Source organism: Etheostoma cragini, chromosome 14 (assembly GCF_013103735.1).
Source record: "Etheostoma cragini isolate CJK2018 chromosome 14, CSU_Ecrag_1.0, whole genome shotgun sequence".
Taxonomy (NCBI): Eukaryota; Metazoa; Chordata; class Actinopteri; order Perciformes; family Percidae; genus Etheostoma; species Etheostoma cragini.
In genome coordinates this window covers 11,081,557-11,105,324 of record NC_048420.1, presented here as the reverse complement: position 1 = coordinate 11,105,324, position 23,768 = coordinate 11,081,557, and the positions used below count along the sequence as shown (strand labels likewise).

Genomic DNA, 23,768 nt, shown 5'->3' with positions numbered 1-23,768 from the left:
CAGCTTAGGAGTACCACTCTCTCCTGGCAGTTTGATCTTAACATACAGCAGGTTTATCAGCTTTATTGCTCACAGAAAAGTGATTATATCCAAGAAAATAGAAGATAATATTGAATGTGTGCTGATGCATCTGTGAACCACGTACTGTAGTGGTATGGTGTTTTTTTTTAGCATTTACTAAGCTCTCTTTTTAATGTAGAGGTCATTAAATGAGTCACTAGTGGAATGATCACTTTCTCTGTGGTGCAATAATACAGTTCACATTTTTTTTGTACAGTTATGTATTCATTTCTATAGCATTATCAAATATGAATTGGTTTGACTATCTATCCTTATTCCATAAAGATAAATTACATGTACAAATGGTTGAAATTGCATTGCGGAATGAATATGACCCAGCCGTATGGTTTCAAGGATAAATTAGTGCACAGGTGATGAAGCATGAATGATGCATTTTGTTTCTTATGAAAATGTGTCATGCATGACCTTAAGTGTTTATAAGCTCATACAAGCCAGACTTTTAATGTCCAGCTGTTTAAGTTCCATTACAGTTACAAGTCTGACTTTTGCACATGGGTTGTTTTTTATGTCATCCTTAGTTTCATTCTTGACCTTCCAATATAATTTGGATCCCTACATTGCACTTGTTTTACCATTTTAGAAAAGAAATGTATCCATTCTTTTTGTTCATTTTGTGATGAGAACAATATAAAGTACACTGACTCTCCACTGGAAACTCCGTAAAGCTGCACTCAAGTTACGGCCCATTAGGAACAGCAAGACGACTGAACATCACATCTGTTCAAACCCAAAGCTTATGTCTGGATCAACAACTAAAGTCTTGCTTGTGTCGCAGCGTCTATCCATCCTGCCTTCAGTCAGCCAGATGTGAAAACATCAGCCTCGAGAAGCTCAGTTGTCATGGCAATACATACTTTGTGGTTTAGCAGTAAGCTCCACAATAAGTTGAATTTCTTACCAATGTAAGAAAAGAAACCATAGTGGATTTGGTTTATAGCACTTTTCATCTCATTACTCTTTGTATCATTTGTTTTACCAAAGACTTTGTCAGATATTAGCTGCAAATCCAGAACTGTCACATTAGCTGGAACCTTCCTTCGACGCATCGAAAGATAGCTCTTGTACATTTCCCGTACTGAACATAATTTGTTAGGCAAATGGATGAGGATACGAAGGTGGTTGGTGACCTTCCAAGTCCTCAGCATCCTTCATTAAATCCTCTTTAATGGAGGAAGGACATACACCATATTCCCTTTTATGAGGCCCATCTATTATCTCACAGTTTGATTGGCTGTCACCTCTGTCCTCTGTGTAAAGGTGTCCCCCACCCTGCCTTTGGCTTTAACCTTTCTCTCCTTTGTGCGTGCGTGCGTGCGTGTGTGTGTGTGTGTGTGTGTGTGTGTGTGTGTGTGTGTGTGTGGGGGGGGGGGGGGGGGGGGGGGGGGGGGGGGGGGGGGGGGGGGGGCAGGCGTACGGGTGCTTGAAGTCCTACAGTGAAACCTGTTCAATCAAACTATTATGATAAATCACGTTAAAAACGGTGTCTGTATTACTAATTTAACTATTACTAACTAATTTACGGTTTTAAGTTAGTCTGCTTTATGCCACTGTTGCAGTCAAAAGGTATTTGATTGGCTACATATTGAAACATGTAATAATTACTCTTCTCTGAAAGATTAATTGTAAAATGTTATGTTACACATTTGTGCATCTGTTCTGTCTCTTGACTGCACTTTATAAATGCGGCTATTGTAAATACATACAGTTTGGTCCAGAAATATTTGGACAGGTTCACAATTTTCACAGTTTTAGCCCTGTGCACTAACACAATGGATTTAAAATGAAATCATTGAGATCAAATCATGGTGCTGACTTTCAGCTTTAATTTGAGGGTATTTACATCACAATTGGAGGAAGGGTTTAGGAATTACACACATTTTCATGCATATTCCCCTCATTTCAAGGGACCTAAAGTATAATATTTGCACTGCTCTATTCCAGTAGATACATGTATATGTCTTGGCAATGAAATAAACCTTTTTTTAATTAATATAGGCCAATTCTCAGACAGGTGCCTGTGCGCTGTCAGAGTCTTCTGGGTTAAAATGCAATTACAGGTTGTTGTTACTGTCTCAGATTTTGATCAAACCTTGTATATATCGAGAATGTGTCCCAAAACCAAGGCCTGTCAGATATTTCTGTTGAAATCCTATGTTGTCATATTTTCAGCACTTGAAATTACTTCAATTTTACAGTCTGTAAATCACATTATCTGAGAAGCAATATCTGGACATCAAAATAATGGACTGTATTATTCAGGTTAGAGAAAGAGACAGGCTGCTAAAACTTTGTAGGGTAGAAGACAAACATGTCAATATGACTGAAACATTACAAGTTTCTACAGCATGCCCTAGATTTGGGAAATGTGTGAAAAGGCAGACATTAAGGTAAACTTTGAGCAAAATCTAAAAGGCTGCAATTGTTTTGCTGGATTTAGACTGATTTGACACAAAATGTCATTTGACATCTGTCCAGGCTTTGTCTCATTTTTTGAAGGGCATGACCTCCAGGCCATCATAGTCCTAAGAGTCAGACACACTGAAGATCAATCCTTTTCTCACGCACGCTCACACACAACGCACCTCCCACCTCATTGAGATGCTTAAAAAGAGCATCTCATTGAGTTTTTATGATTTTCTTTACATCTGCATCATTTGTGGGGATTGTCAGATAATATTTGAAATTCCATGTAGTCACGGAAGGTATTATACTTTTTTCCAGTTTCTCACAATTACAGTATGCTTGTATTAAGAATTTGTGGTGTCATACTCTGTTTTGACTTTTCTGTTGCTAAACTTTAGATTTATGCAAATTCATGCACATGCTGCTCTTGTATGAGTCATAGTTTGAAAGCAGCAAGCTTAGACCCCTGTGGGTGCTTGTCCTGTTTGTCACCCACTATGTCACCATAGGTCAAGCCCTAGTTACCACCTACGCATTGGCAAAAGGTAGCTTTCCCTAAAATTTACCTTTTCCTCTCTGTTTTTACAGTTTTAATGACCATTTATTAAAACTTTCTAAGTAGAAAACCTGGGGAGGCCGTCTGCACCATCACCGGGTCAACAGTGGACGTTAGCAGCGACACAAACTGCACTGACTGAACTGCAGAGTAAGGGGGAATAAATGGAGACACACAATTTGATGGAAAAATGGAGAAAAGAGTACTTATGCCTATACTTATACGGAATAAAAACATTATGGATTCAAAAATGTCATTTCATCAATATACACAATACCTCATTTTAAGTTAGTGTATCTTTTGAAATTCCCTGATATGTGTAATTGAAACCTGCTACAATGTCATTACCAGAAATCACGACTAGTATTGGCTTTAGCATTATAGTGTTGGCTATGGAGGTAATATCAATGGGATAGAACGGATTGAATTTAAAATGCATCATGCGCACACTCTCATCAAAGGTCAGAATCTGAAGGAAGGCATGAGGTGCCACATCCATCTCTGAGTGTGATGATTGTGATCAGTCTGTGGGAGATGAAGATAAACATCCATGGTATAGCTAGGTGGATTTGAAAGATTTGTTTACCACTTTATTCAATAAGATATATTGTTTAAACTTAATGCTAGGCTAAACCATTTTGTTAGTATTGACAATTATTGCAGTGGACAGTCTAAGGCATGGGCTTGCCCACTTATGGTTTTGAAGGGAAGCCCATTGTTCCACGCTATTGCAGCTAATATAACATGACATGAAATTCTTTTGAGGATTTTTCTCATCTTTGGTGTGTTGAGCCAGAATCTATAATGAGGAGGGGCAGATCCTCTGCTGCTAATTGGATGCCTCAGTACGATTAACACAGGTCCTGTGGGTAAAGTGCTGGTCTATATACAGAGTGATGGAAAAGAATAATAGAGTAAGAAAACCTTGTAACGTAAACTATGCTGCAAGGGACAGAGTTCTTCTTCCACTTAGTTTCTCAGTGAGGTGATCAGCTGCCGTTTATGTTTAATTGATGATTGATGACTAATGGCTAAGACTACTCCACCAATTTGCTATTGCACCCCTATAACATTGTCAGAGTCTGGCCAGTCTGAGAAGAAAGTTTGTAGAGCAGTTGATGTATTTGTTACACACAACAGTCTGCTGCTTTATATAGCTACGGTGTTTATTTTCAAACACCTCATGTTGGTGAATGATATTATTGAATTTTAATTCCTCTATCGCCGTAAAGTAATACCTTCACAGACTCAGAGGTTTCTGTAAAGTTGTGATTAATCCAGGTTCACTGATCCCCATGTGTTTTTTGTTTTATTTTTTTCATTTGCTTTACTTTAAAAGTGCAATATGTAATACGCACAGCTAGTGTACAAATTCAAAATACTGGAAAGTGTTGGCTCCCCTGCACCCTGGACTTGACGTTCACGTTGGGGGCCAGGCTGAGACCAGAGCATCCAACAATGTTGCTAGACGCTTGTCTCACATATCCAGACATTACTTCACAGCACAGTGGGGTAGCTATCGTTAGATGCTGGTTCTAATGACAGTCATAAAAGCCTGTGCTACCGCGGAGCGCTGACCCGACTGACAGACAAACTTATTCGGTTTAGGATTACAGTAGGAGCCGCTAAAACCCCCAGAACCTCGCCATCCTCTCCACACGCCAGACAGACACACTTCCTTGGCTTTGAATTACGATAGGAACCACTAACACTGCCCTTTTTTACCTGACTGAAATACACACTTTATTGGCTTAAAATTATGGCAACAATTGCTGAACACACTGCAAACTCAAGGACCTCTCTTCCCGATTAACAGCCCCCCTCTCTTGGCTTCAAGTAACTAACCGTTGTTGGATACGATCGCAGCAGTGAACACGTTGTAAACAGCCCTGGCCCGCTTGCCTGGTCCTCCGTTAGCAGGGTTAGCATGGCGACGTAAGCCAGGACCAGTCAGGATCACTTTACTGACTGTGTCTCAGTTGTTTTTGCGAGTAACTAACTCAGGCACTCTAGCTATATGATTCAATGTGAGTAGCTACACAAATGTGGAAATGACATAAAACGCCAGTCGCTAGCAGTGTTGATAAATTCTGCTTACCTGTTCAGGAGGAAATTGGCCAACTTGGCGTCCTTCTGTGCTCTAAGCTGTCCCCATCTTTCAAATACATCTCCAGTATGCTCCGTTGATCCTGTATGTTTGTTTGCTGCTTTCATGGCTGTACTAACGTTACAGCTGTATCTGGCAACTGGGCAGTTGATAACAACACACAGGTCAAAACACCATCAGACATTTTGTCATGGAACAGAAACTTCTAAATGATAAAATACTGGCATTAGCATTTTGGTCAGAAAAGATAGTATTTCAACTTCGCATGTTGCCTTAATATCTGATGTTTCATGGGGGTTATTTTTTGATTTATTACAGTAAAAATATTACATATTGGACCTGTAACCTCTTGATGTCCCTTTCAATAGTTTGTTCTTTAAGGCGCTTAATAGCTCTTCACTAACAACATCTAGGTTGTAAAGGAAACTCCTCCTGGCCTCATTATAATTATGTAATTAGATGTACACCGTGTGTGGATGTAATAACATTTATATGTCTAATTCTTGCAATGGATGTGCTTTTTTCTCTAATATTAACACCCTCACTGCCACCAATTGTCAGGTCAAAAATTGTTGAATTCTTCCCCCTGAAAAAATGTGACGTAAGTGTATTTGTTATAAAAAAAAACAGGCTAAATGTCAAGAGATATTTATCGTCTTGCTCAGAATACAAACGTCTCACCCAGCAGGTTCAGTCTACAGTTTTGACTGTAGACTGAACCCGCTGGGTCTGAGTCTGTTTTGACTACAGCTTGGAGATTTTTGAGTCATGTCCAGTTGAGTTATGCTTTGTATCTTTAAGACTTAAAGTCTTTCAACCATCTCACTTCTTCAGAATAAGAAAAACACTACCCATGATTTATGCCTGTCTCCCTTGTTTTCTTTCACTAATGTATCCAAGCATCATCTGGTTAAATGGTTAATGAAGGGCAGCGTGTGTGATCTCCACACGGTATTCTGTCACAGACACATTTATGGTTTCTCCAGTGCTCTTACACAGAAGACTGAAGTCTAAAGTCTTGGAAATTGTTGCCTCTTGATTCTCCTCGATAATCTATTCCCCTGCCATTGATTTCCCACCTTTTTTTTTACTTTGGGTTTTGTCTATAGGGCCATAACCAGAGTTATACTTATCTCTTCTGGTTAGAAACTGTTATGTTTATGTATTTGTTGGACTGGTCATTTTGGGTATAACATACTTCACTGGACTAAATGTTGTTCAGTAATGACTGAGTTGGTCATCCGGGTGCTGCAGTGGGTAAGAAGGCTTTCCTTCCTCCAGAGAGACCCATAATTCAGGTTCCCATGTCCACACGCATCTTTCCTGTTAAAGTATCTTTGTGACACTAAAACCCTTTAAGAGTAGCCCTGAAGCTAGTCTATATCCATGACGTTCCACTTCCCGGGATTGCTCCGATGCCTCAGGAAATTCCTCCAGATGCATATATTTTGCATTGTATTTTCCTTTCGCTTTCTTTGTGTTTGAATTTTAAACTCTGGTGGGAATTATGAGGACTCTGGTTAATTCCTCCTCAGATCTCTGCAGGGTAAATTGAGACAGCTAGCTAGACTGTCCAATCTGAGTTTTCTCTCTTACAACTATTTTACAGCGGCTCCGTGCGCAGTTTAGCGCTGCCCATGACGATTGTGATTGGTTTAAAGAAATGCCAATAAACCAGAGCACGTTTTTCCTCCCATCTTTGAATGCTGTGTGGACTAACCAGACCCTCCTCTGCTCCACAGTGTGTGGATGGTTTGGTAAAGCGAGACTTCCCTGGAGCTATTTGTATAGCATTTCAGCATCAGGGCTTTACATAAAACATTAAAGAGCAGTTAAACACGATTAAAAAATTTAAAACAGATAAAACAAAAAAATAAAGTTTACAGTGCAGTTAAAGAAATTACTCTACAGTTAGAATGCTGGCCCCACTATAGAGTAGATTTTAAAAAGTATATATTTCATATGTAAGTTGTGGCATTAGTTCATATTAAAATACAGTATATATATATTGTAAATATATATACAGTGGTTCAAAATCATAGTAGTCCAACATCACTTACCTCACAAATCATATTTTGTGGTAGAAGTGATATTTCTACATGGCAAATAATTTACTAGTAAGTGTTGTAGAGTAATAGAAAACCAACAGTCATGACATGCATGTTGCTCATTTTGTGTAACTGAATCTATAATTGAAAGGGGCAGGTTCAAAATAACAGCAGTGTTGTGTTCAATTAGTGAGGTGATTGATTCTGTGAAGAAACAGGTGTCAAATATGTCTCATTATTAAGGTAGGAAGGAAGCAAATGTTGTGCGTGCTGGTTTTAGTGCAATTCACACTGAAATACTCAGCAAAATGGGTCGTTCCAGACATTGCTTTGAGGAACAGCAGACTTTGATTAAAAAAGTTGATTGGAGAGGGGAAAACATTTAAAGAAGTGAAGAAAATTATAGGCTGCTCAGCCAAAATGATTTCAAATGCCTTGAAATGGCATCCAAAGCCTGACCGACGTTTGAAAAAAAAGGTCAACAACCATTTGAATGGATCAAAGAAAAGCCAAAAGGCTCATCCAATGAACAGCTCCAGGAAAATTGAAGGATTTCAGAGGAAGGCTATGTGAAGCAAAGCTATCCGCTAGAAGGCCCGCAAAGTCCCATGGCTGGCAAAAAGACATAAACTGAATAGGTTGAAATTCGCCAAAACACGCATTGACTGGCCAAAGGAGAAATGGCGCAACATTCTGTGGACTGATGAGAGCAAAATTGTTCTTTTTGGGTCTAGGGGCAGCTGTTTGTCCGATGACCCCATGCACTGAATTCAAGACACAGTACGGATGTTTCTCATACTGTGGTGTTGGGCCTATTTATTGCATACCAGGGATCATGGATCAGTTTCAATATATCAAAAATACTTGAAGAGGTTATGTTGCTTTATGCTGAAAAGGAAATGCCTTTAAATGGGTTTTTCAACAAGACCCAAAACAAACCAATAAGGGAGCAAAGTCTTGTTTCCAGATGAACAAGATTGATGTTATGGAGTGCCCAGCTGGATCCCCGGACCTCAATCGCACAGAACACTTTTGCGGGGACATCAAAAATGCTGTTTCTGAGGCTAAACCCAGTAATGCAGAGGATTTGTGGGATGTAGTTCAATCATCCTGGCTGAAATACCTGTTCACAGGCACCAGAAGTTAGCCGACTCCATGCAATACAGATGTGAAGCAGTTCTCAGAAAGAACTGTTTTGCAATTCAATTTTAGTGCAGTGATTCAAAGTATAGCAAACCCTTGAGACGTTTTTTTCAGTTTATACAGTAAACGTTTGAAAAAACAAATGAGTTTGTAAAGACAAATGCAAATATTGCTATTTTTTCTTTTCTTTTCTTTTCTTTTCTTTTCTTCACTTTCTGTAAAGGTATAACACAAACGTAATCAATTTTGGTCATGTTTTGATTTGGAATTGACTGTGCAGTGTTCCCGTTGCATTGTTATTATGGAATTAAAAGGTATTATAAAGATTTTGAGCATTATTCACTTTTTTTTAAACACACTGCTATTATTCTGAACATAGCTGTATATACTATGTCCAATAACATGAGACAAGACACACCTCAAACATTGATCAGCGGGATAATCCACAACCAAGATGAGTCTCTTTTTTTTCTGTCTTCCCAGAACATTAAAAGGAATTTAATGTGGGATTGACAGCCACCTGTTTGTTGACTCGCAGGCTCACTGCTTCTGGCTTTCCTAGAGATCTACTTCAAACTGAGCTAACAGCTTGAGACTGATTGAAGCAATGTTCAGCCAGAGGAAAGTACTGCAGCAACGAGGACATTCTAGCCTCTTCAGTGCCTACTCCACATGGTATTCTATTAAATCACAGAGCAGGAAAAAAACACACCAAAAGAGAGGATAGTGAGCCAACAGAGGTAGAACCACGTTCACTGGAGATGGTTTCATTTCCTGGCTGCCTGACAGTGAACAGATCCTCATCACCTGTCAAATGGAGGTCTAGGTCGCTGTCAGTCTTGGCTCTGTTGAGGGACTCTGTGACCTACAGTACACTCCTCTCAGATGCTAACTGACAACCACCACTGTACAGAAAAGTCCCAGTCTTCAACTATAATTCAGGCTGTCTACATGGTCAAACTAACAATGAAGGACAATATTCGCACATGTCTGTTCCGTAGATCAACTACGCCACATTTCCCTGTTCATATTAGAATGCACCCGTGGAATCAAATTTTGTCATTATCAAAGGGATGTTTTTCATTTTCAGCCACAACAATAGTCTTTTTTTTTTTTTTTTTACTTCTTTATGGATTCTAATCCTCCACTGAAATAAGTAAATGAAATTGTCTGAGCCATGCTGAAAAGACAGTCAACCATAGATAAATAAAATGGATAAAGGGAAATAGATTTTTATCAGTCTTATTATTCGTTTTTAATCCCGCTGCATGCTTTGTTTGAAAACCCCTAGGTGAAGTAGCGGCAGCAGAGTCTGATGAGTCTGTGGTGGACCGCAGCTATGTGAAGAAGAAGCTAGAGCATGGGCTGACACGGATCTGGCAGGTCAGAAAAGAAAGAGAGTGCACTTTCTCTTTGTGCGTGTCTCGTCTTCCCTCCTCCTCATGTTTTTCTCCACATTGTCATTCCAAAAGCTGTCTGCTGTAGTCTCTTCCTACCTCTCCGCTCTTAGTTTTTCTTTTTGTATATTTTTTCCCAGATTTCTGTTCAACAGAGTTGGTCAATCATAAGTTCTCCTCACCCTGTCCCTCTTGTTTCTCTCCTCAGGACGTCCAGTTGAAAGTAAAGGCCTACATCCTGGGGACAGACATGTCTCACTTCAAATATGACGATTTCATTGTGGTACTTGATGTTATCAGCAGGTACGCCACAGGGTCAGAGCAGTCCGCTCATCATTTCTTCTGCTAATTGGTCTTCATTATTTTGCTACCGCTGTCCCTTTCTCTGTCATGTCTTTTTTCCCTCAGTCACTTACTCAATAACTGACTCAAATTTTGTGAACGCACTTACACAGAAACGCAACATGCTCCCTTGTCCAATAAGATAATTAACATTGACTTTGTTTACATTAACACTTAACTCATAATGCCAGTAACCTATTCCAACACCACATTTTGATTTTTATTTACTCTGAATATAACAATGTGATATAGCTGTTTATTTTGCATTAATGGACAAGAAATAGGAAGTGTTCTGTACACACCATGGTCACATTTCTTGAACTCTAACGGCTCTGCTCATTGTTACTGTACGTGGGAGAGAAGCCTGTACTTGGCTGGAACAAGTTTGTGGGTGGAAAGCCATATTTTTAAGTAGGATCCAGGATATTACTGTTCCATATTTGTTTGTGACATTAAAGTGTTTTGTAAATTTAGGTTTCTGTGACCCAATTCAATACCCAAAAAGGAGACATTTACATTAGTGTGTTTGTTCATCTAATGAAGCCACTGTTGTCACTGTGTGACACCTGTTAGCTGTGTACACATTGTTTATCTGTGTACATACTGTAGATGCGATAATCTGGAATGGCTGTTTGCCTAGTCAGCAACCTAAAACTATAAAAATTGGTTATTTTAGGTTGCTTACTTTAGATCCAGACTTGGGTGGTCCTTTTTCTTCAATACCACTGCTAACAGCATATCGTCTGTCCCTTGACTGACAGTTACCAGAATAGTCAGTTTACATTGTGTTTGTACCCCTGTTGGCTCAGCTGTCAATCACACACAGTGTGTCCTTGCTCCAGAGGAGCCCTCCAGACTGCAAAAACCCTCCATACATTTTAAGGATTGATTATACAGAAGCAAATACTATAGAGGTACATAGTGACGTTTATACAATCAATGCAATACAATCGTAAAATTACTACTTTATCCCTTTACTCATGAAGATAGAAATCTTGAAGTCAATTAATCAAATCATTACTTTAATCATAGTTGCCCCAACTTGCAGCGGTTGCATCATTGTGTGCATGTGCACTGCAAATAAATTAATTTTCTATAGGCAGACATCAAAGAGTCATCTTGTTCACCTTAAACCAGATCTTCTATCTCTAATACATCTCTTTCATTTCTTCTTTCCCTGCTCTCTTTTTCCTTCATCGTTGTCTCTGTCATTATTTATTCCCGTATCCTTTAACCCTTTCTTCCAGGTTGATGCAGGTGGGTGAGGAGTTCTGCGGCAGTAAGTCAGAGGTCCTGCAGGAGTCCATCAAACGCCAGAGTGTCAACTACTTTAAAAACTATCACAGGTAAGATGTCCCCCATTCTTTCGGACCATTACCCGGATTGTGTGACAGTTAGACATACCTTCTGCTCATTCACTCATTGAGTTCATAGGATTGAATGTGTGAACAATTAGACTTAAGCGTGCATGGATCTAAAAAGCACAGTCCCCCAATATAATTAAAAGAAAGTTGTTGAATCTGTATTTGGTGAAACTGATTGACAGAAACCTTTACACAAAATTACAACCACTTGGTGCCTTGATCATTCTATATTCCCAGCGTAACCTTCTTTGGAGTAGACATCTAATTACCCAATAACCTCTCGATTATGTAACCCCTGCCGACCACATGAATATGTATGCTTTGACACAGACAGCGCCATATCATCAGATGTGATTCCCGCTGATCAGTGTTGTGATTACCTGTTAAGAATTAATTGATAAGATTCTTGAATATCTAAATGCTAAAAAGCTTCATTCCTGTGACACAAAATGGCAAAGGTGTGAGACGCAGAGCGGCTTGATGGGATACATCTTTAGGTTAGAGGTGATCTCACTGTGAAATGGTAATTGGAACTGAAAAAGGGAGCGGGAAAGATGACAGACCCTGAGAAAGAGAACAAGAAGAGGAGGAGGACATCAGACAGCGTTATGAAGGCACATTATCTACCCCTTCACTGTGTTTGCGTGCACAAATACTCTCACATACTCGCACTGGTGGCCTGGAGGCTTCCAGCGTGCATCATTTTTCCATTAGGTTTGATTCATTTTCCAGCGGGGTTTCATTCCAACAGAGATTACCCATAAATGAACTTTGACTGGCTGATGATGCCAGTGTTGGTCTGTCAGCTGCCTGCAGTAACACACTCAGTCATTGGGGTGGGTGTATTGTTGGCCTGTGGCTGCAAAGCACAGAATGACACTGTCAAGGTTCAGAGATGATAAATATCTAAGAGCTGTGCCATTGGTAATTTCTGCTTTCATTTTCCTAGCTCATTTTTCTCTGATTAATTGAAATGGTTTCAAAGCTTTAATGTCCTTTAATTACCTTTTACAAGAACTATAAGCGGGATTACGGAAAACCTACAGGCCCAGTTTTCATGTAACTTGGTGAAATGGGGTAGCATGGGCCAAGAAAGAATCCATTACATTTTTGGAGAAGATCCAAACACTAGCAGATACACCAATTATTTTTCACTTTCACTAACATTTCTACATAGGGTGTTAGTGCTGCATTTATGTGGTGTCAGAATAATCGGATAAATGAGTTCCCGACTGTGAAAATTCAAACTGCGTTATTGTGAGATAGGGCATGCCTTGGGGGAGGTCTGCTCTCTCTGAGTGCCCTTTCAGTTTTTGGTCCATTAGGTTTGAGGAATATAACTGTAGGTAAATAAAGCCAGCATGTGCAAAATGGACTAGTTATTAAAAGATTATTGGGCATACAATAGTGATGTCAAAATGTTAAAATGTAATTGATAAATCCCCTTCTTTATTTCTGTAACACACGGCTTCTCTGTCTGTAGCCACTGTTCCGTGTTCTTTCACTTCTCATTCTTCAAACACCTTAAAGACAAGTGACACGGGCTACTGCAGTGTTTAAAGTCAACACTGCTCTGATATTTCACACAGACAGACCTGATATTGACCTAGCGGGCCACAGGGTGGCTGTCCTTGGCTGTAATGAAACACACACACACACACACACACACACACACACACAAGGCACACAAGGCACACACCTCTTTCTTTTCACTGTACAAATGACCTTTCAGACGTTTTATGTCTGAACATTTATTTCGGACTCCATTAACACATGTAAACAGACACTGCACAGTAAACACTGCTTTCATTTTATGGATGCTTTGACTTTTTTTTTAAATTTATTTATCTTTCTTCTCATCTCCTCAGGGCACGACTAGAAGAGCTGAGGATGTTTCTGGAAAACGAGACCTGGGAACTTTGCCCGGTTAAGTCTAACTTCAACATCTCCCAGCTCCATGTGAGTAAGAATCACATCGCAGAGGCGAGAGAGTGAGGCAGACTAGCACTCATTGCCCATCACTGGGAAATTTGCGTAAAGATGTAAATCACAAGGGATCTTGCTCAATGATTTTTATGTGTGTGTGCCAGTGTGTTTGCCTGTGTATCAACACATGAGGAGTAAAGTGCACTGCACATTATATAACACTGATGAAAATAAAATGGCTGCTGTCCATTGTGGCGTGTATGTTAAAGGATTTTATTTCCCTCACTCGTGAGCAACAGTTAAATAAATGAATATCCGAGCCTAACGTAGAGCATGTACAGCCAACGCAAAAATATTGTAGGTATCTCATTAAATATTCTATAACCAACTCCAAGAAAAGATCATTGTGCTTAAAACATTTTCAGCTCACTTCACCTAGAAGCAGAAATGATAAATTGAAGAGAATGTCTGAAAGAGATGTCAGAAAGATAAATGGAGTTCATTTAAATTATGTGTTTTCTTGTTTTCCCTTCATTGTCTGTCTTGCTTGGGCACATTTTGCAGCGAACCCACATGCCAAAGAATTTTCATAATAAACCCACTGCCGTGAGAATATTGTGCATCTACATTGCTCTATGGAATACAGGCAATGTACTGTTCATAAACCCTTTAAACCCTGCCAGGTACCAACATTGTGTAATATTTAAACTGAATGCTAGTACTATGAAAATACACATAAATATGATCATGTAATAAATGTATTATTAGATTTGACTTATCATTTTAATCACTGCGGCCAGTTTTCAAAGTGAATGGCCTGTCTCTAATCCAAATACCATGTACTGGAAATGGGTAAAAACCTGATGGTATTAGTGCACTGTAATTCCTATCTTTTTTATTTTCTTCGTAATTGGTGGTATATGTTTAGTATTGTTCCAATCTCACCCTCACTGCTTGTTGAGTCTGTTCTTAAAAATGCAGTTATTTCCTTTATCACTTGCAGCTCTTCTCAAACACTACATACAATTTTTAACTTTACTTCGTATGATCTGTTTGAAATGATTGCTTTTCCTGTATTGTCCTCAGTTGGTAGATGAGGCGCACATTTACATAGAGGTTTATTCTTCGACGCAGAGGTCCATGGTTTAAGTCCGACCTGTGACGATTTCCTGCATGTTTTCCCCCTGTCTGTCCCCTTTCTCACCTAGCTGTCCTGTCCATTACAGGCGGAAATGCACCAAAAATAAACCTATTAAAAAAATGAATACATTTTACAGGAAGGTTTGCTACTTAAAGTGAGATGTCTCACTAGTTAAAACAGACAACTTAACACACAGGTTGAAAAGAGGAGCTGCAGCAGTACAACAAAAATACAGTGTTTTTTTAGACTGAAACCTATTCTGGTATAACCTAAAATACAATTATGAACCTGAAAATGAGCATATTATGGGCACTTTAATACCATCTGCAGGCTAAGGAGAGCCCATTGTTAAAGGTCAATGACTTGAAAGGTTAGTGAGAAGAATCATGCAAGAACAAGCACATTGCCTTTGCACACAGGCAGTTTGCTTGTGTTTTTTTCCTTTGAGACAAGATGGGCAATCATGACCAGTCAGTATTTCCCCTAGCATTGTTTTTTGGGGGTTGGCCCTCTCCCCCTTAAAGAATGACTGACAAAATTATATATACACACAAAAAAAACATAGGGCAATTTGTTTCTCGTTCCTCGCCTTAAAAGTCCAATTTATTTTAGCTTACGGGCTGGCTACATTGCACTCGTATGCGGATCCGCTCTACAAGCTTAAAAATAGCACAGCCTTGCCTTTATACTTTTTATGCTAGGTTTTGCGGCCCTTTTACAAAGAAATGGATCATAAAGTGTAATTATTTCATTTAAATTAAACTACCAACATACAGAATACAACTCAATGACTGTTTTTTTTTCTTGTTTCCCTCACCTGCATCCTCTGATAACAGCTGACAGTAAATATGTTTTCACAGCGCTTTTCTAGCTCCAAAAAAACTGAAAAAACAAAAACAATCCCAAAGCAAAAGCTCTCTGTCTCGCCTGTGACTCACACAATACTTTGGTGTGTAGCCAGTTAAAACATACATTCCATGGCACCCATGCCCTCTATGGCCAGCACTTATGCTCCGCGAAGGGTCCACGTATGTTGCGCGTTCAATGTAGTCGCGCAAGCTTGATCCTATTTTCTTTAAATGTTACTAATTGTTGCTAAATAGTTGTGTGACGTCTAAATCAATGTTTTTATTTATTTTCAAAAATGATATGCACTAAACCTCAACTGTGCTAGTGGTCACATAGTTAGGACACCCTCATAAATAATTGTGTAATGTGTAAATCAAAAAGTATTCTTTATTCAGCAACTGCCCCACCCACAGCCCCCCAATAGCCGTTTTCTTTCCTCTTGTTCCTCATTTGCTCACTTTACCAAATATGAACCTACTAACCTCTCTTGTTTGTCTCTGTTTCTTTTTCTCTAATCCAGGAGTTTAAATTCATGGGCCAGTGTCGTTCTCCGTCCGTTTCCCCAAGCAAACAGGTTGCGTCCTTGACCAGCCCGGCTCAGGAGGAGCTGTCTCTGTTCCAGCAGTACATTCAAGAAGGAAACCCCTTTGAGATGCAGGCTGAGCGCAAAGAGGAGGAGACAGAGGATGTGTTGGCATCTAATGGGGTAAGTGGCAACTGCAAACACATGCTTTTGATTGGTGCCTGCCTAGTCTTGCATTGCCGTACCTATCTCAACAGGGCTGTAGAGTAAGGTCTGGCATAGGAGAAAAAACGCTCCGGAAGCACCCGGGCAGGTGGCTCCGCAAAATGATCTTGGGAAGGAACTTGTTTTGGTGGAACATTTGCACCCCACAAAAGAAAATGCCAAATATAATATCAAGTTAAGTCAACTCTTTACAGAATACAGAGTTTGTGCGCTTTTTAAATGAGCTAGATACATGCTTAAACATAATTTGCTCTTACCAGTGTATTGTTGTGTTTACCTTGTCGACAGCAGTTCCCACCAATCGGTCTCAATACGTCGCAGTTGGATAGTGTTGCCATTTTCATCGTGTAGCCTGCTAGCCCGAAGTTTGTTGTTGATGTCAGGCAATTATCATGAAAACATTCTTCCATTGATCCAGACTTGTGTCTGCTTAATGTTTTGACGTTAGTTGTATTGGTGTGAAATGTGTGTTGGACGTCAAAAGGCTAGAACAATGCAATTTAGAGTTATACATAAAACACAGTGGAAGTGCTCATTTACTGTCGTCCAAAATATACATTGTGTTGTCTTTCCTTATGTGGACCACGTACAGGGCATGTCTAATGCTTGTCAAGTTGTTCATTGCCACCCGTCAGGTACACCCACTTATATAAGTATGTATAATTAACAAGGCTACCTGTTTAGGTTCATAACCAAACAAGTTAATAAAGAGCCAAGTTGATAATTACTGCGGGTCATTAAGTTGTTTACAGCAGCTCTCAAGCTGTCATCACTGGGTCCATAAAGATTTAATAACAGTGTAGGGCCTGCAGTGCAGAACATGCCTGGATTATTATAATACTTTGAAGCATGTCAGACACATAATATAAGCTGTTAAACAGCAAATAAAATCTGCGGGTAGATCTAGAAGTGGGGCAAATAATAGACTCAGGAGTAGAGCTGTGTGTAGTCTACTGTATATCAACAACGTTCCACTTCCGGGATTGTTCAGTTGCTGCCGGAATTTCCGCCGGATGTTCCACACCTTCTGCTTTCTTTAGCGGCATTTCATTAGTGTTTCAACATACCCTCTTTCACTTCCCCTCATCCCTTGGTGTGACATAACAGCGTACGTTGGATGGAGGCTACTTGGAGATCAGAGGGACACCGTCATTGTGTTCCGGGGCTTAGCGCCACCCAAGATGATTGTGGTTGGTTTAAAGAAATTGCAATAAACCAGAGCACGTTTTTCTACCATCCAGGAATGCTGTGTGGACTAGCCAGATCCTCCTCTGCAATGCCCTGGAGGAAGGTCTGGAAATGCAAGACTAAGCTGTATGTAATAATGTAACGTTTGTCACACGTTTGTCTTCTATGAATTTTTGGGCCTCATCCATCAGAATTTAACAATTTTTACAGCAAAGTGCTGTTGTGTAGTTTGTAGTGTTTTATAAAAAGGCAGCATGTCAAGGCATTTTTCAACACTCAATACTATGGAGGCTACTGGGTCGGTGCATAAAAGTATCAAAGTTTGGTACCCAGCCCTAACAACCAAACAGCCGCCACTATAGTGTGTGCTTAAGAAGGACCAGGGTAATCAATGAATATCCTGCAGTATGCATGTGGTACTGTTAGCAGCTACGCTAGTCTTACTGTATGGCAGGGCCCTCTTGTTCTTTGAGGAAAGTTTCTTGTCTTTGTGATAACACACACCAGCATTGCTTCTCTATTACTGGCATCCTCAGTGAAGCGTAGGAATTAGTGTGAAACTGGAGCACAAACTACCTTCATGGTCTTTGTTAGCAGCACTGTGGCTGTAGGGCAGACTCTCTAGGTTAGTTATTTGCTATGCAACTAGCAGCCTGAACCTCTGTTTAGCTCCTTGTTCCATTTCTCAGCAGTAGACTCATACAAACCACTTCTGACAACATTGTACTGCATAAAAAGTGAAAAGCTCTAATCACACACTGAAGTTAAATTACACCACAAATCATAGAGAGGAAAACAAACCTTATCTCTGTCAAGGCTTCCATAGGATTCCATCAGATATCTGTGACATGGATACAGTGATCCGGAGAATATAGCCTAGTACTGTAGATGTTATACTGTATGTTGCATGTGCTCCTCCAAAGACTTGTATAAAGTCCAAATCAATTGGTTGTTCTTTCAAGGCTTATTTGTTGAAAAAAAAACAGTATTTCTCTTCAAGAATAGGATTACAATGCATTACACGGGTGCCCTGACACCCTGACCCATCAACAATTTTCTATTTATATATTTATATACCTGTATTTTTCTTACAGGCTCAACGTCAAAAGCAATATTTGCAATATTGCTAACATGCCAGGCTTACAGAAGCCCAAGCTCACTCTCACTCACTCACTCTGAAGCTTGCAATTCTTACTGTATGGCTGTTATGTGTTGCCTGAGCTTTCAGTTAAGGACAAAACCAATATTGTCATATGGCAGGTGAGCTTAAACCAGATTTTCAACTGGGAGGTGAATTCATGTTTGGCTTTTCCTCCTCAAGCCAGTCGTTTCATGGTTATGCACCCTTTAGGGCTGAAAGATGGGGATGTTACATAATTCTTTTTAATTCATAGTTTAAATAATTGAATCAGAGCCCTCTGATACAATTTGTTTTCATGTTGTTTTACTCTTGAGTAGCCAGTTTGTATTTGACAACAAGATTACCCCATGGCCTCTTTTCCTTTCTCCACACTTGCCTTCCACTTCTGGTGAGGTGTCAGCAAAGTTTCACGGCATGTTGTGACAGTGTTTGACTTGTTTTTATCCCTTTACTCGCTTCTGTTGTACTGACTCTACTTTCCATCTAATCTTACTCTTCCCCATTTTTCAAGTACGAGTCAGACGAGCTGGAGAAGAGTGTGTATCAAGATTACGACAGCGACAGCGATGTCGCTGACGAGCTCAAGCAGGACTACGTTGACGAGCAGACGGGTGATGTTCCACTCAAGAGGTCAGTTCCAAGTCCAAATGTTTTGCACCTCTCAGAAGTCACACAGATCAGGGCATGGCGTGTGACGTTGGTATATCCAGGTGTCCATCATTTATACTACTGGCTATTTAATATTAATGAAAGTAAGTAGACATGTACACTAAAATAACTATATACTAGAACTAATTCTTGTTAGTCACAGATGCTGCTTTTTAGAGTTAGACTTTGCCTAACCCTGCTAAGTAGGCAGAAAGCTTGTAGGAAGCTTTTTATCTACCCATGAAAAATTCTCTTTCTTCTCACCTCTGCGTACATGATTGTTGACTCTTAAAAGTTGCTGTTTAGCAAAAACAGAGGCAATCATGCTCCTCTGCACCTCGTGTAAAATGATTCATTTTCATTTGAATTAGATATTTGAATGCCATTGAGAAACATTTTGTATTTGGTTTATGTTAGTATCAGGGTGTGTTAAATTCTATGAGTGATATAATTAATGCAAGAAATTCTCACTGTGGCATGTGATATCTGTAATTATTATTATTATTATTATTATTATTATTATTATTATTATTATTATTATTATGTCTTTCTTGTTTTTGATGCAGCAGGATGGAGTTTTTAATTTTATAATCCTCCTTGTTCTGTTTATTAATTTTTTATTATGTGTATTTGGTCAACTAATTTATTAGGAAACAAGGATTGTGTCTGTACATGTGTTAAGGCATATCTGAGAGCTAACTTCAAATATTAAACCGCATTTGCACGGGAAACGAGACGTACAATGCCATGTGATGTACAATAGGGTATTTATGGTATTGTGATTTTCGTGCTTAGTATTGCATATCGTTATTTCACCAATCTGACGTGCCTGTTAACCTTATTACTTTAACTCTCACCACATTCAGTGTCCTCTTCCCTATGTGTATCAATCTGACATTAGCGTATAGTAATTTAATTGCTAATATCCCACTCTTGTAAGCAGGAGTCATTAATGGTTAATTATTAATTGGGTTGCATGGTCACATCCAGAAAGTAGAAGGTTCACGTAATGAGAAATTGCTATTATGGCCCAATGGTCAGAGTCAGGGGTCTGATACGCCAGGATGACCAGTTCAGAGACTTCACCACTGGGGTCCCTCTGTGTTTCCTGCAATGCGTAATGGGTTCTGATTGATCAATTAGAAGACTCTGACCTGCGCCAAGTTTTTTTAACCTGGCCGATCATTGCTAAGGATCAGGGATGTTAACATATATTACTCAGTCTCTCCGTTTCATACCTCTACCCTACTTTCTGTCTCACTACCACATCCTGCACGCATCAGTGCGTCCCGAGAGACCATAAGAAGCAAGAAAAAGTCTGACTACAACCTCAATAAGACCAATGCACCGATTCTCACCAACACCACCCTCAACGTCATTCGGCTTGTTGGTGAGTCCCGCGCACACACACACACACACACACACACACACACACACACACACACACACACACACACACACATACAGTACACCCTCTACCTCGTACCTCTTCTTGAGAGCAGTCCAGCCACAGTGGACATCCTGTCTAGCCTGCTGAGATTTCTAATTATTCACCAATGACGCAAGCAGCTCGCTGCACTGAGGTCTCTGCTGGTACCTGTGTGACTGTGCTGCACTAATAACGGTTAACCTTCACCCTAAACTCTGACCTTTTCATTTCCAAAGAGGCGCCTACGCGTCTTTGCAACGTGGCTTTGAAGACATCTGGGCCCTTTCTTGGCAAAGCGAGCCTCGTGCATCGCCTCATGCGATGTGACCTTCATCATATGATTTTAATGTGTCAACTGCAGTTTTTTTCCTGTGCACTTGTACCGCTGAATAAATCATCTGCAATATGAATTCATTTAAAAACTCGCTGATACAGAGCGGCTGTTAACATAAACATTTTAAACTAAAAAATCTGGTCCTACCTAGTGTTTTTATTTCTTCACCATCCCTCTTCTATTCACACATTAAAGGTGCCCTGCCACACAAACCATTTTTACTTGCAGTTTTTGATATGTTAGGTCCATATGTGTTATGTTGTGAATGTGAAAAAGAACTGCTACCTCCTCTGTCAGCCCTAGCCACTGAAAAGAAATAAGTGAAGAAATCAGGACAATTCCAAAGCTGGTCAGTCTGTCATGTTGCCTGAGCTCATTACTATTGCTACAGTTGCGCTGGGTAAAGGATGCTGATAGCCAGGCTCTCATTGGCTAGCTGTTAGCCAATCAGAGTGAAGCAGCTTAGCTTGTTGAATATGAATGCCAACTGTCACAAATCAAGCTGTGTCTTTCTGCAGGCTTTCTAAGCCCCGCTAGAATGGTTTGAAACAAGGTAACCAAGGCATTTTTTCAACAAAATGTTACATAGTCCGTGGTAGAACTTCCGACATTACCACAAAGGAATACAATACGTGTGGCAGGGCATCTTTCCTGCACCTACAGTACAAAATAGAAGACTTTTTTTTTGTCTTTTCTTCACAAAATTTGTAATGTTGATTTAGAGGTGTGTGGCAAAACAAAGTGGCAAACTGAGTGAAAAGCCAAAGTTTGATTCCAAGCAATCACTTCTAATTCAGTTTGTGCAGCTTTGTAATGGAGTTAGATCGCTCCCTGAGTTCCCAGTGCAAAATTCAAGAGAAATGGCATGAAAAACGAGTGTGAGAGAAATAGTGCTGTCTCAGGGGCAAAGCCAGCTAGATTGAGTTTATTTCTTTTTTCCCACCCCTCCATTCATCAGTTCTGATTCAATGGTATCCTTGTTACATACCTGTACTACTGTACCTTTTGCTTTTTATTACCTTCCTGTAAATTCAATCCTTGCCCTTAAGTGTATGCAAATGCAATGTGTTCCTGCGGAAGTTCTTGCTTAAAGGATGTGGTTTGACTATGTTTACTCCCTGCAGTTTAAGTCTTTTAATCTCTGACAAAATCTACATAACAACATAAGCATGTTATTGATTTGAACTGATACTGGGTTAAAAAGGAAAATGAGGCTAATAGAAAACAGTTTGGGTGACCACTGTGATAGTCTTTGGTATGCAACCTGGAACACATAAAGCTTGTCCAACAAACTTCTGATTACTATTTATTTTCTATCATCTCCGAACAGGCAAGTATATGCAGATGATGAACATTCTGAAGCCGATCGCCTTTGATGTCATCCACTGTGTGTCACAGCTCTTTGACTACTACCTGTATGCTGTATACACCTTCTTTGGTCGCAATGACATGGTACAGTATTTTGAATCACTATGCTATTGTTTGATTAAATGCTGTATAGGTATGTTAAAGAGCAATGAGTGAAACAGGCAGTGTTGGAAGAAATACTCAAGTATCAAATAATATTCCTGCATCCAAACTTAAGTAAAAGTCCTAAAGTACTAACAAATAATATGTATATACTGTATGTATATGTGTATTTACTGTATATATGTATATATGTACATATATATATGTGTATATATGTACATATACGTGTATATTTATGTATGTGTATGTATATATGTATACATGTGACTGTCACCACACTGTCACCATACTGTAAAAAGGACAGAATGTATTCCCTTAAGTTTAACACACACTAACACACAATTTTTGTGCGACAGTGCATCAAATGAAATCTGTAAAACCCACTGACACAGGGGTTATACAATCCAGTTTCCTGATGTGTCTACAAGCATCAATATGCTGCCAGCGTGGGGGCTTATATAGGATATAGGTGGGGGGCTTTGATGGCCTAGAGGTTTAGATTCCAACAATGAACTGCAACATCCCCGATATGAGTCAGGCATGTTGGTCCTCATCTCTCACCCCCCCACATTTCTTATCATTTCCCTGCTGTCATTTAATCATATTAAGGGCATAAAATGTTCCACAAAAACAACAGGTGTTTTGATGTGCCTCATACCATGCCGGTGTGTCACACCTTATTACTAAAAATAGAAAAATGTGACTTACAACAAGTTATCAGGAGTGTTGGTCTTCTATTCCTTTGCAATGACTGTGGTCACATAATATGATATTCTGCTGCATCGGTGGTATGGTGCTTTAAGTAAACTGTGGGCTTTTACTTTTAAAGATAGATCTTTTAAAAATGTTTTCATGTTTATCAGATGCTAAACAGTGAGAGGGTGGATAACCACTTTTGTCTTTGCTGTCTGTATCGGTGCAAATTTAGGTTCAACAGTCCGAGTTTCCCCTCTTCATATAGAGACTATCATGTCATTTATACTTTAAAGAAAACAGCATTTGTGTCAGTATCACCCTCGGGGAGTTGGTAATGATAGCAGCAAAATGACTTCTGTCCCATCGAGGTGGAAGCGATAAAGAGGATGAACGCTCCGCGGGGGCGGCTTCACTACACATTATTGACGTGTGTGTGTGTGTGTGTGTGTGTGTGTGTGTGTGTGTGTGTGTGTGTGTGTGTGTGTGTGTGTGTGTGTGTGTGTGTGTGTGTGTGTGTGTGTGTGTGTGTGTGTGTGTGTGTGTGTGTGTGTGTGTGTGTGTGTGTGTGTGTCATTGGGAGAAGAGAGAAAGGGTTTGAGAATTGACAACTTGTCAAGGGGTCGCTTTTGTCATGCATCTTTATCTGCTATGGGTTTGGCATTCTCTCCGTCTCCACGCCTTTATTCATATCACTCTTTTTCTATATGATTGTCTGCCTTGTCTTAAACTCTCTTTTCCTTCCTTACAAATATACTAT

General features: G+C 39.7%; 1 protein-coding gene and 1 long non-coding RNA gene across 3 annotated transcripts in view; one reads left to right on the top strand and one right to left on the bottom strand.

The window, feature by feature from the left end:
• vps50 (VPS50 EARP/GARPII complex subunit) overlaps positions 1–23,768 on the top strand; it is a 107,805-nt gene that overhangs the window by 52,003 nt on the left and 32,034 nt on the right. For both annotated transcript variants that reach the window (XM_034891478.1, XM_034891475.1), the window contains exons 14-21: positions 9,630–9,721; positions 9,944–10,038; positions 11,325–11,423; positions 13,310–13,400; positions 15,878–16,063; positions 18,946–19,064; positions 20,366–20,472; positions 22,176–22,297. In XM_034891478.1, the coding sequence (XP_034747369.1) occupies positions 9,630–9,721; positions 9,944–10,038; positions 11,325–11,423; positions 13,310–13,400; positions 15,878–16,063; positions 18,946–19,064; positions 20,366–20,472; positions 22,176–22,297 (911 nt within the window). The remainder of the gene's footprint in view (positions 1–9,629; positions 9,722–9,943; positions 10,039–11,324; positions 11,424–13,309; positions 13,401–15,877; positions 16,064–18,945; positions 19,065–20,365; positions 20,473–22,175; positions 22,298–23,768) is intronic.
• On the bottom strand, positions 25–15,477 carry LOC117956430. The gene is made up of 3 exons (XR_004659267.1): positions 15,301–15,477; positions 13,386–13,387; positions 25–36 (listed from the first exon to the last, which is right to left on the bottom strand). It is a non-coding gene; the product is annotated as an uncharacterized LOC117956430 (long non-coding RNA).